The following is a 13,234-nucleotide window of genomic DNA, read 5'->3' as shown; positions in this document are numbered from 1 at the left end:
TGGATTATTTGTGTGGACCAGGGGTAGGGTGAAGAGGGTCTACGATCTCATCTTGTAAGCTGTAGCGGTTTTTCTGGGTGAGGAGGACTGGATACAACAGTTCCCTCCAGGCACAGTGAGTGCCACTCACTGAATTGGTTAGAAAGGAGGAAGTAATAGAGGGTGCTCTCCCAGAGCTGATCACACTGCAGCTTGGGGGATGAACTTGGTGTCTGAGTGCTAATTTCTTCTGTATGTCATTCTGGCCTGGATTCCTTATTTAATAGTAAGCATTTACAATTTATTTCAAGAAATACATTTTAATTACAGTATTACTTCCCAGCTCCACTTGGAACTGGGAGCTCCTTGTTAGGTGCTCTCTGAATCCATACAAAAACAAGGTCCCTTGTTCCTGAAGAACTCTGAGTTTCATTTTCAAGGTATAAGACCTGCTTTGAAAAATTGAATATTGGTTTTTTCAAACTGAGATCTAGAAGCTTCTAAAATAAATTGAGTTTGTAAATACTATGTTTTTGGACAATTAAGTGAAATTAAACAAATCTCTCTCTCTTGGACCAACTTTTCTCTGTGTTCTCCGTAACACTGCTGCATCCCATGTTAAATGAGAGATTTCAGTTGGAGTCTCACTCTGTATCAGGAGAGCAGTATTTAAGTGTCACCGATATGCCTGGTGCTGCACAAGAACCAGACAGTCCTTGCCACAAAGAGTTTACAAGATAAACATACAGCCTCATTGTCCTAGTTGCGAAACAGTTAGGTTGCTCAGCCTTGGCAGATCCACGCAAGTGCAGCATTCCAATGAAGTGTGTGTGGGAAGGAGTTGAGGTGGTAGCTTGGAGTGAAATGAGTGTGTGGGAACCCTATGGCCCTCACATAAATATACTAAAATTGGTTGTCTGAGGCATGAGAATAGAGCATCGAACCTCGTCCGTAAGTGTGATATTTCTTTTGGTGTTTAGGTTTATATTGTTCTATGTTGACTGAAATCTTGATTAGTGATTACAACATTTTGCTAAATTCAGCTGGATTCAATTCTCTGAAGCATGAACCTAAAGTTCTCTTGAGTTATGGAAACATTCTAGGCTCTTGTTTGAATCCAAGTGCTCTTTCCATTTCAGAAATACACGCCACGGGATTCAACTATCAGAATGAAGATGAGAAAGTTACTCTCTCTTTTCCCAGTACTCTACAAAAAGGTAAGAGGTGCTCCCAAGATCTCAGACTGCCATGTTTCTTGGCTCAGCCAAATACAAATCCTCACTGTCACTTAGGGTGGGTCTGTCAGCCTTCCTTATTGCGTATTCCTATTGCAATGTGTTTAATTTAAAATCCCCCCTTCTGAATTTCATAATCTGATGGGCGAATGTCAGGCAACTGAACAATTAGGGCCCAGTTTCTAACTAGCTTAAGAATTAATATTTTCATTGCAATTAAACAGAGTAGTCAGTTTCCATAAAGCCTCAGAGTTAATTGTGAAATTATCTAGTTAATTGAAAAACTAGTTTATACAGAAAGCCCTATAAGAAGTGGGCGAGGATTGTAGAAAGTGGGCATGGTTCAGATTATCATGACTCCTCTGTCTTGGCTAGAATTGCTTTCCACTCTCAACTCCCACCCAAAAGGTAGCTTAATTGTTCACTGAATATTTTCGGCGTCTTGGGTAGGTGAAAGCAAGACAAGAAGGGGACCAAGAAAAATTGGTGATCCGGGAATGAAAGAAGTTGCTTTAAGACTCAGCATTCTTCTAGATTCATGATTCCATAACTGGGGATTAATGATACTTGTTATAGTGTTTTGAGCATATAAACACAATGCAAAGTGCTAAGTATTTGCTAGTAAAGTGCCTTGGTATCCTCAAATGACAGATGCTATATGTAAGGGCAAAGTACTATAACCGTAAGACTGTTCTATTTCAAGACTTACTTTTAATACTTATTCCCTTTCTGTGATCTAAACAGAAAGTAACTTTTTTAGGCCTGTTTTGACCTACAGCATTGTTCAAGTAGCTGTGTAGGTTGGTGACGTCATTGGATAGTTTAGGAGATTAATAATTTCACATCTGACATGAGTTAAAAATCTATCCCAGTTTGGTAGGGAATGGAAAAGAGCTGGTTATTGAGTGGCTTACATAAAATGAGCATTTGGATTCAGCCCACGTCCTGGAGGGACTAATCTCCATCTCACACAAATCTATATCATAGTTGGCTCTACTTCTAGGCAGGCTCCTCTGGCAGCCTATGCAGAGAGCCCCAAGACTGAATGGGTATGAAAAGTAAACTCAGCTATCTTCTGACCTAGTGGGGAGAAATCACTTAAAAGGTTAAGCTATATTGGTGGGACACTGCAGATGCTCATACTTAAGTGTTTGTGCCGACTGAAATCACTTGGCCTATTGATGATGCAGCCTTTAAAGAAATCTTCCTATCAAGCCACACACACTGTCTTGGCTATGGAATAATTCTGTTGTTACTCAGGAGAAGTACCCTTCCTTTAGGTGATGGTTGTGTGCTAACAACGCCAGAAATACTTCAGCAGATCCCCTATGGTTGATATTGTCTTCTGCCCCCATTTACTATTTTGCACAGTAATTAGTAGATTAGCTTGTAGCTCAGCAGGGAAAAATGTGGAGTTGATGGTTGTCTGCCTATAGGTATCCCGGTGCCTAGCAACGCCAGCATTGTAGTGCAGGGCTAGTGTCTTGTGGTGTTCCTGTTGATAGTGGCAGTTTGTATCCTAAAATACTAGTGCCTGTGTTGGTTGGAAACACTCCTCTTGTAGAGGTGTTTAAATATCTCAATGATTTAAAAAAAAAAAAAAAAACCTCTTGTTCAGGTTGCTGTTTGCCTAGCTGTTAAAATAAATAAATCAAGATTTGAAAGATACAAAATTTTAACTACTTAAAAAAATTCCATATTTCATTCTTATACTTCATTTTCTTAGTTCTTAAAGTTCCTCCCCTACCTCCTCCAACAAAGACTAGGGAGCTGCAGCAGGCATCATATTTCATGTACAAATGCACAAAGTCTGATTCTATGCATGTAGCACTTATCCAGTTGGTCTAGTTTGTCCATTATTGTGAGCCAGTAGAAGATTGAAATTTACAAGAATCCTATTTGTTCAATTATATTTAGCAGTAGCAGGTTGAAATTAAAACACAATGACGGGATTAAAGGTTTTTAGGTCCTCTTTTCTAGAATTCGAATAGGCTTTTGCAAGAGCATATTTCAAATAAGAACCATTCTGCCTGAATTGTCTTAAAAATTATCATCACTCTAGTTCCTTAGTTAGCACTTGATACTACCTTAGAAGTAGCAGCGGTTGGATTGCACTAGAATAAAGTTTCATTTACAGTGTCAATGCAGATTACATTCACTTGACTTGTGTGATCGCCTCTACAAAGAATATTTGATGATAAAAATCACTGACACGATAAATAAACAGCGCCAGTAATAAAGTTACTTTGATGTATCGTCTCTGGGCCTATAGAACTAAAAGATGATTTGCTTTCAGTAACAGTGAAGTTTGCCCCTAGACACCAGAGGTGATTCTAATCATCTGCCTACCATTGGGAATTAGTCTTAAGAGCTATTTATATGAGACACTGTTGATCTGTTCTCTTGTTACCCAGAAAGTGCTAAGCTGAATTACTGTAGTGCTCTCCAAGCTTTGAATATACAAACTCCTTGTTAACTGTGCTGCAGTTCTGTTTGCTGAGAGATTTTTTTTTAGGTTGGAACTTGACACTGCAGTTGGATAAAGTGTATTTTTAATCTATGAATTCAAATTTGTAAAGATTCTAAGCAGATACAGATATAATTGTGCTCTATTCTGTAGGTTATTGGCCCATTGCCTTTCTTAGCAAGGTCAGGTTCCTCTTTTGTGCTGAGGCATCAAGGGCAGATTAAATCCTGGATGTAACTGAATTAGAGGTCAGAGTGCAGACAGAGCTCTACCTTAACTTCTGTATTAGGTTTTCATATGGTTCTATTAATAATCATGTACACACTCCATATAAATAGACTTTCTAAGCCTACCTGTGGAGAGTGGAGTTAAAATTAGGGTCCCATCATGCAACCCTTACTCATAATTAAGGTTAAGAATTTGTCATGGGTATTTTTTAGTAAAAGTCATGGACAGGTTGCTGGCAATAAACCTGTCCTTAACTTTTACTAAAAATACGTGTTGGGAGGGAGCTAAAAGAGGGAGCACCACTGGGGGCTGACTGCTGGCCTCTGCTCCAGCCCCACCGATCCTCCTGTGGTGTTGACCCAGCCCCGGCCACTGTGGCGTCAGTAGCCCCGCTGCTTCTGGGTGGGGGCTGACAGCTGCTCCAGCCCTACTACTGTAGTGGGCTGAAGTTGAAAATGGTATGGAAGTCTGTTGAAGTCATGGAATCTGTGACGTCCGTGACAGAATCTGATCCTTACTCATAATGGTAAGGGTGGCAGTATCATGTCCTTAAATTGGGTAGAAAAGTAGAGCTGAGTCTGGTTACAATAAAGGAACAGAGTAGAAAAAATGAATACAAGCAGAAGCCTCACAGGTACTGTACCAGTCAAGTGCTAAATCTCCATGGCTGATAAGGTTTTGCTTGTGTTACTCCTAACCCTTAACTGCCATTGGTCAGTGTTCTATGCAGTACTGTCAGGAGACGGGAGGGTTTGAGGGATGCTGGCAATGGAGTGGTGGGTGGGGAGGAATTGGAGGGATGAGTTATTTCAGAAGGGCAGTGAGCCAACTAAGTAGCCTGGCCTGAAAAAACAGACCAAATAAATGTTCTTTTGGCACTTCCAAATAACAGTGTTCCATCTGTTCTTTTTTTGTCACAGGGACAGGGACATTAAAGATAGACTTTGTTGGAGAGTTAAATGATAAAATGAAAGGTTTCTATAGAAGTAAATATACCACCCCTTCCGGAGACACGCGCTATGCTGCTGTCACTCAATTTGAGGTGAGCTGTATTTTTGTTTTCAGAAAGGATCATTCTTAATACAAGATTTACTCTTGGGGGAAGATTTGGGTACAGTTTTCTAGTCTCAGCTACATGCATGGCCTGAGTTTCTGGAATTCCCCTTCTCACTCTCAGCAAAATAGAAGGTAATAAAAAATAAGTTTTGCACTGTGACCTGAAAGTCAACAAATTCAGGCTCTGTGGCAAATTCCTCAGTCAAGGTCTCTGTCTATATATAGTATGTGCATATGTAAAACAACTGCTGTGTTAGAAACAAACTCTTTAAAAAGCTTATTTGAACCAATGTCCATATAAACTGCCTTTTTGAAAGTATACTAATATTTTAGTTTGACACTCTGACCTGCGCCCTATATCTTAATGGCACCCAGATGGTGTGCTATCTTCTGTCTCAAGTATTCTATAACTCTTGACATTATGAAATTTTTATACCATTGTTTAATTTACCAGTTGTCTGAGTTTGTTACATAAACGAAAACCTGGAGCACTCTTTATCTAATGCAAATAAAACATACCTTGGCACGTGCAGTCTAATGAGAGATACAACCAAGGGGTCATGTGTGCTTTCTGTGGATGTCTGTGCACCCTCCCTTTCACATGACCAAAGCATTACTCGGGTCATGACTGTGCTGAATTTTGCTCAGGGACTGTAAACTTCCATGGCAACACAAGGTGAATTTTTGGTGCTTTTTTTAACCTCAGAGTGAAGTAAATGATACACTAAGAGAAACACACTAATCCAAGGGCGAAGGAAGATGAACAAGGCAACTTTTTCTAGCAGAGACTGACCATAGTTTGCCAGGCTATCAATAGAACATATTAAGATGTGCTTCATTGTCATAATGTCTGTGAAAGATTTGTTCAGTTAATGCTCTTATTTCCTTCAGGCCACTGATGCTCGCAGAGCCTTCCCTTGCTGGGATGAACCAGCTATTAAGGCAACATTTGATATCTCACTGGTTGTCCCTAAAGACAGAGTAGCTTTGTCAAATATGGTAAGTGCTTAATGTGCAAGTAATGAACTAAGTTTTTTTTACAGCAACTGGCTCTGTAGCAGTTTTGTTTGCAGGTTAGTGCTGTGTTTTGGTAACATCCATTAATAGGAAGATGGACTGTATTATTTGTCATTACTAAGCAGTTATACTTGATTGAGGGAAGTTTTTTTTAAAGCAGATATCCATTGCTAGTAGACACTAGTACAAAAATTAAATATGCTGCACAAGCCCGAGAGGGTTGTTTATTAAAACGCGTTCTAACATGTGGCATGATATGTGCTGCTCGATTAAATGTATGATTGAAAAAATAAACCTTTTGCTTGTTTAGGTAGCTACATACGCATGCATGACATTTTATAGACAAATAAGACAAGTCGCTGTCCTGGAGAGCTGATAGTTAAAGTTCAGTCATAACATGAGCAAGTGGTAGCAATTTCATCACAGGTACAAAGGGAATATCTTCACACTCCCCATTTTAAATATGGCGTAAAACTTCATAAAATACATTTGCTACTAAGAAGTCACTCTTCAGTGTCTCATCCTGCAGGCTTCCATCGCTGGCATACTGTTTCCCAGTAAAGGCCATTTTCAGTTTCCTCTGCTCAAGCATCTTGGTGCAATGATGGGTTAATGCAAGCCAGAAGTGTGGTCCACTGACCATTTATTGCAGCCATCCATTTGGTGTTTGAACAAAAGAATCATGCCCTGAAAACTTCTTGGGGGAAACTGGCTCCATAGTCCCGGGTCCTGTCACTAGTCCTGGAGAGTGGGAGTCCAGGAATTGATAGTAAAAGCTATCCAGCAGACCATAGCTATTGCAGTGAGAAAGATGACTTGTGGAGTAAATGATACAAAATAAGTATTTGTTTTTGGCCTGTTCAGTTGGGGCAGGAGGGACTATAAATGTAATGACTATTTTAAAGTTTTAGTCCAGTGTTGCTTTTCATGGAACTAACCAGATTTCTTTTCATGCTGTTGGAAAGAATGTCACTGATCGGAAGCCATACCCTGATGATGAAAATCTGGTGGAAGTGAAGTTTGCCCGTACACCTGTGATGTCAACATACCTAGTAGCGTTTGTGGTGGGAGAATATGACTTTGTAGAGACCAGGTCATCTGATGGTGTGCTAGTGCGTGTTTACACTCCCGTTGGCAAAGCAGAACAGGGAAAGTTTGCATTAGAGGTAAATGTGCTTGAAATGACTTCTCCACTATTTGTATAGTCCCTATTTGGGGGGAGCCTGTGTTCTGGCTGGGTTCTATCAACAGCACAGTTAATGTGAAACTTGTCATGCTGCTTTGATTTTGGTTTGATTAGTGACCCGGAGAGAAAAGCTTGATATTAAACTGAAATTTATGACATACAAATTTAAAAACCTGAAGCCATAAACAAAAATCTAGATTCTGACCCGACTGAGATGATTTGGCATTATCACCTTTTATATAAAGTCAATGTAAGGTAGTAGAAATTGGCTGAAGCCTGGAAAAAATTGGGGTACTTCTAGATGTTGGTGCTCTGGCATTCCTGGAAGTCCCATCTTTTTAGAAGTGGGATTTCTGGGGAAGAGGCCAGTATGTGCTGCTTTCTGGAGTACTTACAGCCACACGGAAATGTCAGTTCTGGCCTATCACTGCAAGTTAGTTCAAAATGTTTACTAGATTTTTCCTTTTATTTTTTTTTATAGGTTGCTGCTAAAACTCTGCCTTTTTATAAGGACTACTTCAATGTTCCTTACCCTCTTCCTAAAATTGATCTCATAGCTATTGCAGACTTTGCAGCTGGTAAAGTAACTCACTTTATTGCTGAATGGTATTGATTTTCTTTGAATTTTAAGCATTTAGGAAGAGGTGTGTATCAATATCAATAAACCTTTGTATTTATTTTATAAAGGTGCCATGGAGAACTGGGGCCTTGTTACTTATAGGTATGCTGTTAAAATACTGTCTTTCCCCCCTTTGTTCACTAATTTTTGGAGGCAATCAGACTGGTTTTAGGGAGATGCAATGATTGGGCTTTACCCCAAGTAAGGTTGAGTAACTTCCTCCAAGTTCTAGCTTCAGTCTTGAGTAATTTAGGCTTTTACATCAGAGTGCACTGGTGTTCACATCTCAGAAGGGCAAGAATGAGCTTTTAAGGCTACTGACCAAGATAGCATTAAAGATTTTAAAAGCATCTGGCAGCAGCAGCTTCTGCAAAAAAGGAAAGTGTTTTCTTGGCTGCATTTCCTCCCTAATAGTTCTGTAATTATTTACACAGCTTGGAAAACTGTTTCTGATTTTTGCACGTTCTAGCCAAGTTGTTTCTGCAACCATAGGACAAACATGTGGGTTGAGTAATTTTCAAAACCATATCTTGCCTTCCATTTTCAGTTGCTTGATCAGAGGAGCAAAATTTCATACCTTCTGCTTGATAGTCTCCTGTTTGTTTTGAGCTATTGGAAGGCTCTCTCTTCATCCTCTGCAATATGGGACTCTGATTAGCTCTAGATTAATTTGCATTGAAATGAGATTTCAGGATTTTTCTTCTTTTAAACTTATCCCATTAATTTGGCCTTACAAAATTGTTATGAAAAATTACCAGGTCAGGCACAAAATCTACTTGCCCATTCTATCATGCTGATGAGAACTGATAGTTTATTCCCTGTTCAAAAATTATTTGCCCCAGATGAGTAGGTGAGTAGAATTTTGCAAGATGACTTTAATGTTAGTACTACATTCTCCCCTTGCATTCAGTTTGACACTATTGCCTGTTACCCCTATGATAGATGGGAGACTGGCATAATGTGCAGGCTATATTTTATCCAAGACATGTTCCCCCTTTGAGTTGCAGGAGTCTAAAAGTCTCTTCTGATTGACCTACTGAGCCCTGGTCATGACGCAGGTGTTTGTAGATGACTTTAGAGTTCCCTAATTCGATGACAAGAGAAATGAATGTATGTGTCTGTCCGTGTGTGGATATTCATATGCATCTGTGATGGTAAATGTAACACAACTGATGATTGGGCACGTGGATGAGTGGAGACTCCTTCTGGGTTGAGGGTGGGAAAGAAGACATGCCTTGCATACACTATACAGTGGGAAAGTGAATTGCAGTCAAGGTGAGACTTTTCCCCTGTTTTTTCTAGTCATGTAGCAGTACTGTTTTTTACAGAATAAAGTTTTTCTCCTGTCTGGGTTTCTTGCCCTTGATTTCATGCATACTTTGAGGAAGTGTTGCCCCAAACTATTCCATCAGCTCTCAAATTTATTGTAATCGTTTTATGTGCAAACTGAAACAACTTCTGTTTTTCAGTTGTACGGATCATGTTTGTAGCTTGCTTAGGTAATTCAGCCTGTTTTTAATCTTATTTTTCACAGATGTGTGCTGCTCAATTAATCTCTCTTTATTTCTTAAAAACAGGGAGACTGCACTGCTCATTGATCCCAAAAATTCCTGTTCTTCATCCCGCCAGTGGGTTGCTCTGGTTGTGGGACATGAACTTGCTCATCAGTGGTTTGGAAACCTTGTGACCATGGTACATAATATTTAAAGTATTTTTATCATTGTTTATTGTTTGTATTACAATAACACCTAGAAGCCCTAATCGTGGACCAGTAGTCCATTGTGCAAATACAGAACAAAAAGACTGTCCCCACCCCATAAAGCTTACAAGCTGTTTAAGATGAGACATATATGTTTAGATTTGTTGTTCTCTTCCTAACTATGGTTCGAAGCTTCAAGTGCCCCCGAAGTATCACATAAAAGGGAAGAGACCTGTTGAGAAGTTACTTTAAAAAGCTGTCTTTAAAGTGGATTTTAAAATACCCACTTGACCAGATGTTCCTGAAGAACAGGTGTATAAAGAGAAAAATACTAATTAAACTGTTCTAGTTCTTTTGTGTGTGAATTAATGATGAAAAGTTGACTGAGTCTGTTTGAATGTTATCAAACAATAGAAAGTGAACAGCAAGTTTCCATGGAAATAAATTAAGACACCGTATTAAATTACTTTTAAAATGATAAATCATCATTTTCGTTTCTCATGGGGTGATTCACACTGTCGTCAGCATCTTTTCATATTAAGCAGGCTTCTCAGTTTGTGACACTGGGGGTATGTCTATACTGATGGCGGCAAAGTCGCCACTGTCAAATCGACCTATCTGGATCGATTGAGCAGTCAGCGAAGACCTGCTCAATCGATCCAGAAGTCGATGCTGGTAAACCACCCCCTCAAGTGGCGTAGCGCTGTGTCGACGGGAATGCGGTTCCCATCGGCGCAGTGCAGTGAAGACACCGCGCAGAAGGAAAGCACACCAGTCAACGGGAGTTACGCAAGCTACTCTGCATAGCTTGTGTAACTCCTGTCGACTGCCGCCAAATCACCAGGTCAGTGTAGACCAGGGCTGGGTCTGAAAAGTTGCCTGGTAGTAGCTGACAGATTATTTTGGATCTATAGGGACCTGGTCTTCTGAATGATTGAATCTGAAGTCATTTTGATGGGAATAAAAGCACAAGAAAGGCAGCAGGGTTGAAAGGTGCTAATAAACTCCCCACTGTGCTTACAAACCTGAAAGCCATGTTTCCCGAAGTGTCTACTGACAGATGGCCCCGGCCTGTCCTGATTAGATCTTTGCAGTATTGTAGCCTTATGTTCCTTTTTTTCATCTGACACCTCCTCAATAAACCTTGCTAATGGGTCCTGGGAAGTCAACTACTTAGAGATTATGAAGCCTTTTGCGTTGACAGAAGCACAGTATGTTTCATAATTGAACTAGAAGCACCGCAGCAAAAGAAGCATGATTTCTGGAGCCAGCACAGTTTTCTGGCTGCGGCTTTTAGGCTGCCAAAACAGGTCATGACTTGGGTGGAAGATACTTATATGTCACATCACCCGGGAAAGCAGTAAAGAAGGGGTTCTGAAACTCTTCCATAGCATGAAATAATAGAAAGTTTTGTGGATTACTTCTCTTCCCATTCACAATTGCACAGGCCACCTCACTCAGTGTCATATCCCTGTGGCAGTGACAGCAAATTAAGTGGAAAAGTAATATTAGGATAGCATTTAATGTATTTTTAGCTTTTAATGCGGTTGGGTGGCTGGAAATGAGGAGAGCCGGCATTGTGTGCTCCACCAGCTCTTTGTGGGTTACTAGTAAGTGCTTTGGGGACCACTGGTGGCCCGCGGACCATCAGTGGTCTACCAACCACAGCTTGAGAACCACTGCAGTAAGGCATTTAACAAAGCAATTTTACTTGTCTTATAAGGGTTTTGTAAAACTTTTTATCAAAGCAACATTTTCTTTCCCTTTTCAAGCTTTGTGTCATTTATGAAGTTTTTTCTTTTAATTTTCATATTTGAAAGAGGATTGTTTTGTGAGGTGAAAGAATCTTTCACTTTCCCATTATAGGTGTGTGCCTAAATGTCTGACTCAGGTAACTTGCTGCACTCAGGGAGCCAAGATATTATCTCTGCAGGAAGTGTCAGTTACATCACGGTTACGGTGTGTCAGTGTTGGATCTTACCAGACAGCACAGCCCTCAAATGCCAACTCTTTCAGCCTAAAGATGTTAAACTAATTGGAATCAAAATAGTTCTGGGAAATAAATGGATGCCTGAACAACAAGACTGGAATATCATCTTCCCCCTCCGACCCTGGTCTTTAGTTTTCACTGGGGTAGGCTAGCAGCTTGTCATGTGACTGACAGCCACTTATACTTCGTGAAATTAATATAGGAAAAGCCTGACCTCCTGGGAATTTGAAAGTAAAATTGAATGTCTTTCATTTTTCACAGTTGCATTAATCCTTTGGCTCTAGTACTGAATTTAGGTTTTGGGACCTCATCTTGGAAACAGATTTAATCAAAACTATAATGAAAATTGGACAGTCTCTGCTCTAAAAATAAAAAATGTTGGACTTATCTGTGTAGAATGTCAGTAAAATTATTCCTTATCAAATTCCCTGTTATGTTTCATTTGTAACAGAAGTAGTATTGCTGTGTGGCTGAATTTCTATTGGGTTGACTCTACTTCACCTAACAATTACTTCTCCTTAAATAGACATGGCAACTTAATCAAACATATCTGAATTTACCTACCACTGTTTTATAAGTAAAAGTACTACATCTGAAAGAGATAAGAGGACTGGAAGGCCTTTTACTCTATTTTTTTTTTTTCAGTTTCATATGTCGTCAGTTTCCTTATCTTCCCCAGTACAGTTAAGCAATTTTCTGTCTTAGCCAAGGATGGGGGAGGAAGATACATCATAAAATATAGGACAGCATAATTGTAAAGCTGCAAAAATTGTCAAGGAGTGAGTTTTGGACAGGTATAATCCCTGAAATTACTTTAACTTCCTTTTTCAAAAAATGTACTCGATTGTAGGTTTTCGTATCTGTTTAAAACAGTATTCTTTCTCCCTCACGCATCCAAACTCCTTTCCCATTATCTGTAAGGACATTAATACAAAAATTCCTCTGCAGCTGTGATTGATGGAGGCCTTCCCCTAATTAGCAGAATGTGTGGATTCACCATGATTTGGCTACTTTGTTGAACTGTGACCTTCAGTGTCTCAGACAATTTAGCTTCCCCAATCCAGTCTTCCCATGGCAACTTCCCGTAACTGTTCCCTCTGTGGCTCTGCTCTCAAATCCAGCCTCATATGCAGCTTGTACAACAATTTCTTTTGTACCGTCTGCAGATTTCCCCTCTCTATTTTGAGTTCTTGGAAACACAGCTCACCTAGTAAACAGTAGCTGGGTAGGTCATTATGCACCAGGTTCAATTCAGTCTACAAGCTCTTCTAAGGTTGTAGGGGGTACTTTAGTGCAACCAATCTGCTGTGAGCTAGGGACATGTGCTCTATTCCACTTCCTGAATTTGACTTCTCTGTATTGGGGAATTCATACACCACCTCAGACCTTTCTCTCTGATTTGCATTAACTGGTCCATTAATAGGTTAAAGTCTTTAGTGCAGACTTTTTAGTTGAGTGAGTAGGAAAGAGTGTTGAAATAAATGAAACTAGTGGAATATAAAGCATTTTCTAGTTAAATTACTCTTTTCTTTCCAGGAATGGTGGACCCACCTCTGGCTGAATGAAGGCTTTGCCTCCTGGATTGAGTATCTCTGTGTAGACCACTGCTTCCCAGAATATGACATCTGGACTCAGTTTGTTTCTGCTGATTACACACGTGCTCAAGAACTTGATGCCTTAGATAACAGTCATCCTATTGAAGTGAGCTGTACCTCTCTGCTATTGGCATTCCTTGTCTCTTTCCCAGTTCAACTAGGA

General features: G+C 39.9%; 1 protein-coding gene across 1 annotated transcript in view; it reads left to right on the top strand.

Moving 5' to 3' along the window:
- The window catches only part of NPEPPS (aminopeptidase puromycin sensitive), a 58,751-nt gene that overhangs the window by 22,849 nt on the left and 22,668 nt on the right, over positions 1-13,234 (top strand). The window contains exons 3-10 of the mRNA XM_067541165.1: positions 1,119-1,196; positions 4,830-4,951; positions 5,857-5,964; positions 6,948-7,148; positions 7,650-7,746; positions 7,856-7,889; positions 9,365-9,479; positions 13,013-13,177. Of these exons, the coding sequence (XP_067397266.1) occupies positions 1,119-1,196; positions 4,830-4,951; positions 5,857-5,964; positions 6,948-7,148; positions 7,650-7,746; positions 7,856-7,889; positions 9,365-9,479; positions 13,013-13,177 (920 nt within the window). The remainder of the gene's footprint in view (positions 1-1,118; positions 1,197-4,829; positions 4,952-5,856; positions 5,965-6,947; positions 7,149-7,649; positions 7,747-7,855; positions 7,890-9,364; positions 9,480-13,012; positions 13,178-13,234) is intronic.

The sequence above is a fragment of the Emydura macquarii genome, unplaced genomic scaffold, assembly GCF_026122565.2.
Source record: "Emydura macquarii macquarii isolate MOO-44397 ecotype Brisbane River unplaced genomic scaffold, CSIRO-AGI_Emac_v2 contig_629, whole genome shotgun sequence".
Classification (NCBI taxonomy): Eukaryota; Metazoa; Chordata; order Testudines; family Chelidae; genus Emydura; species Emydura macquarii.
This window is presented reverse-complemented; position numbering and strand designations above follow the sequence as displayed.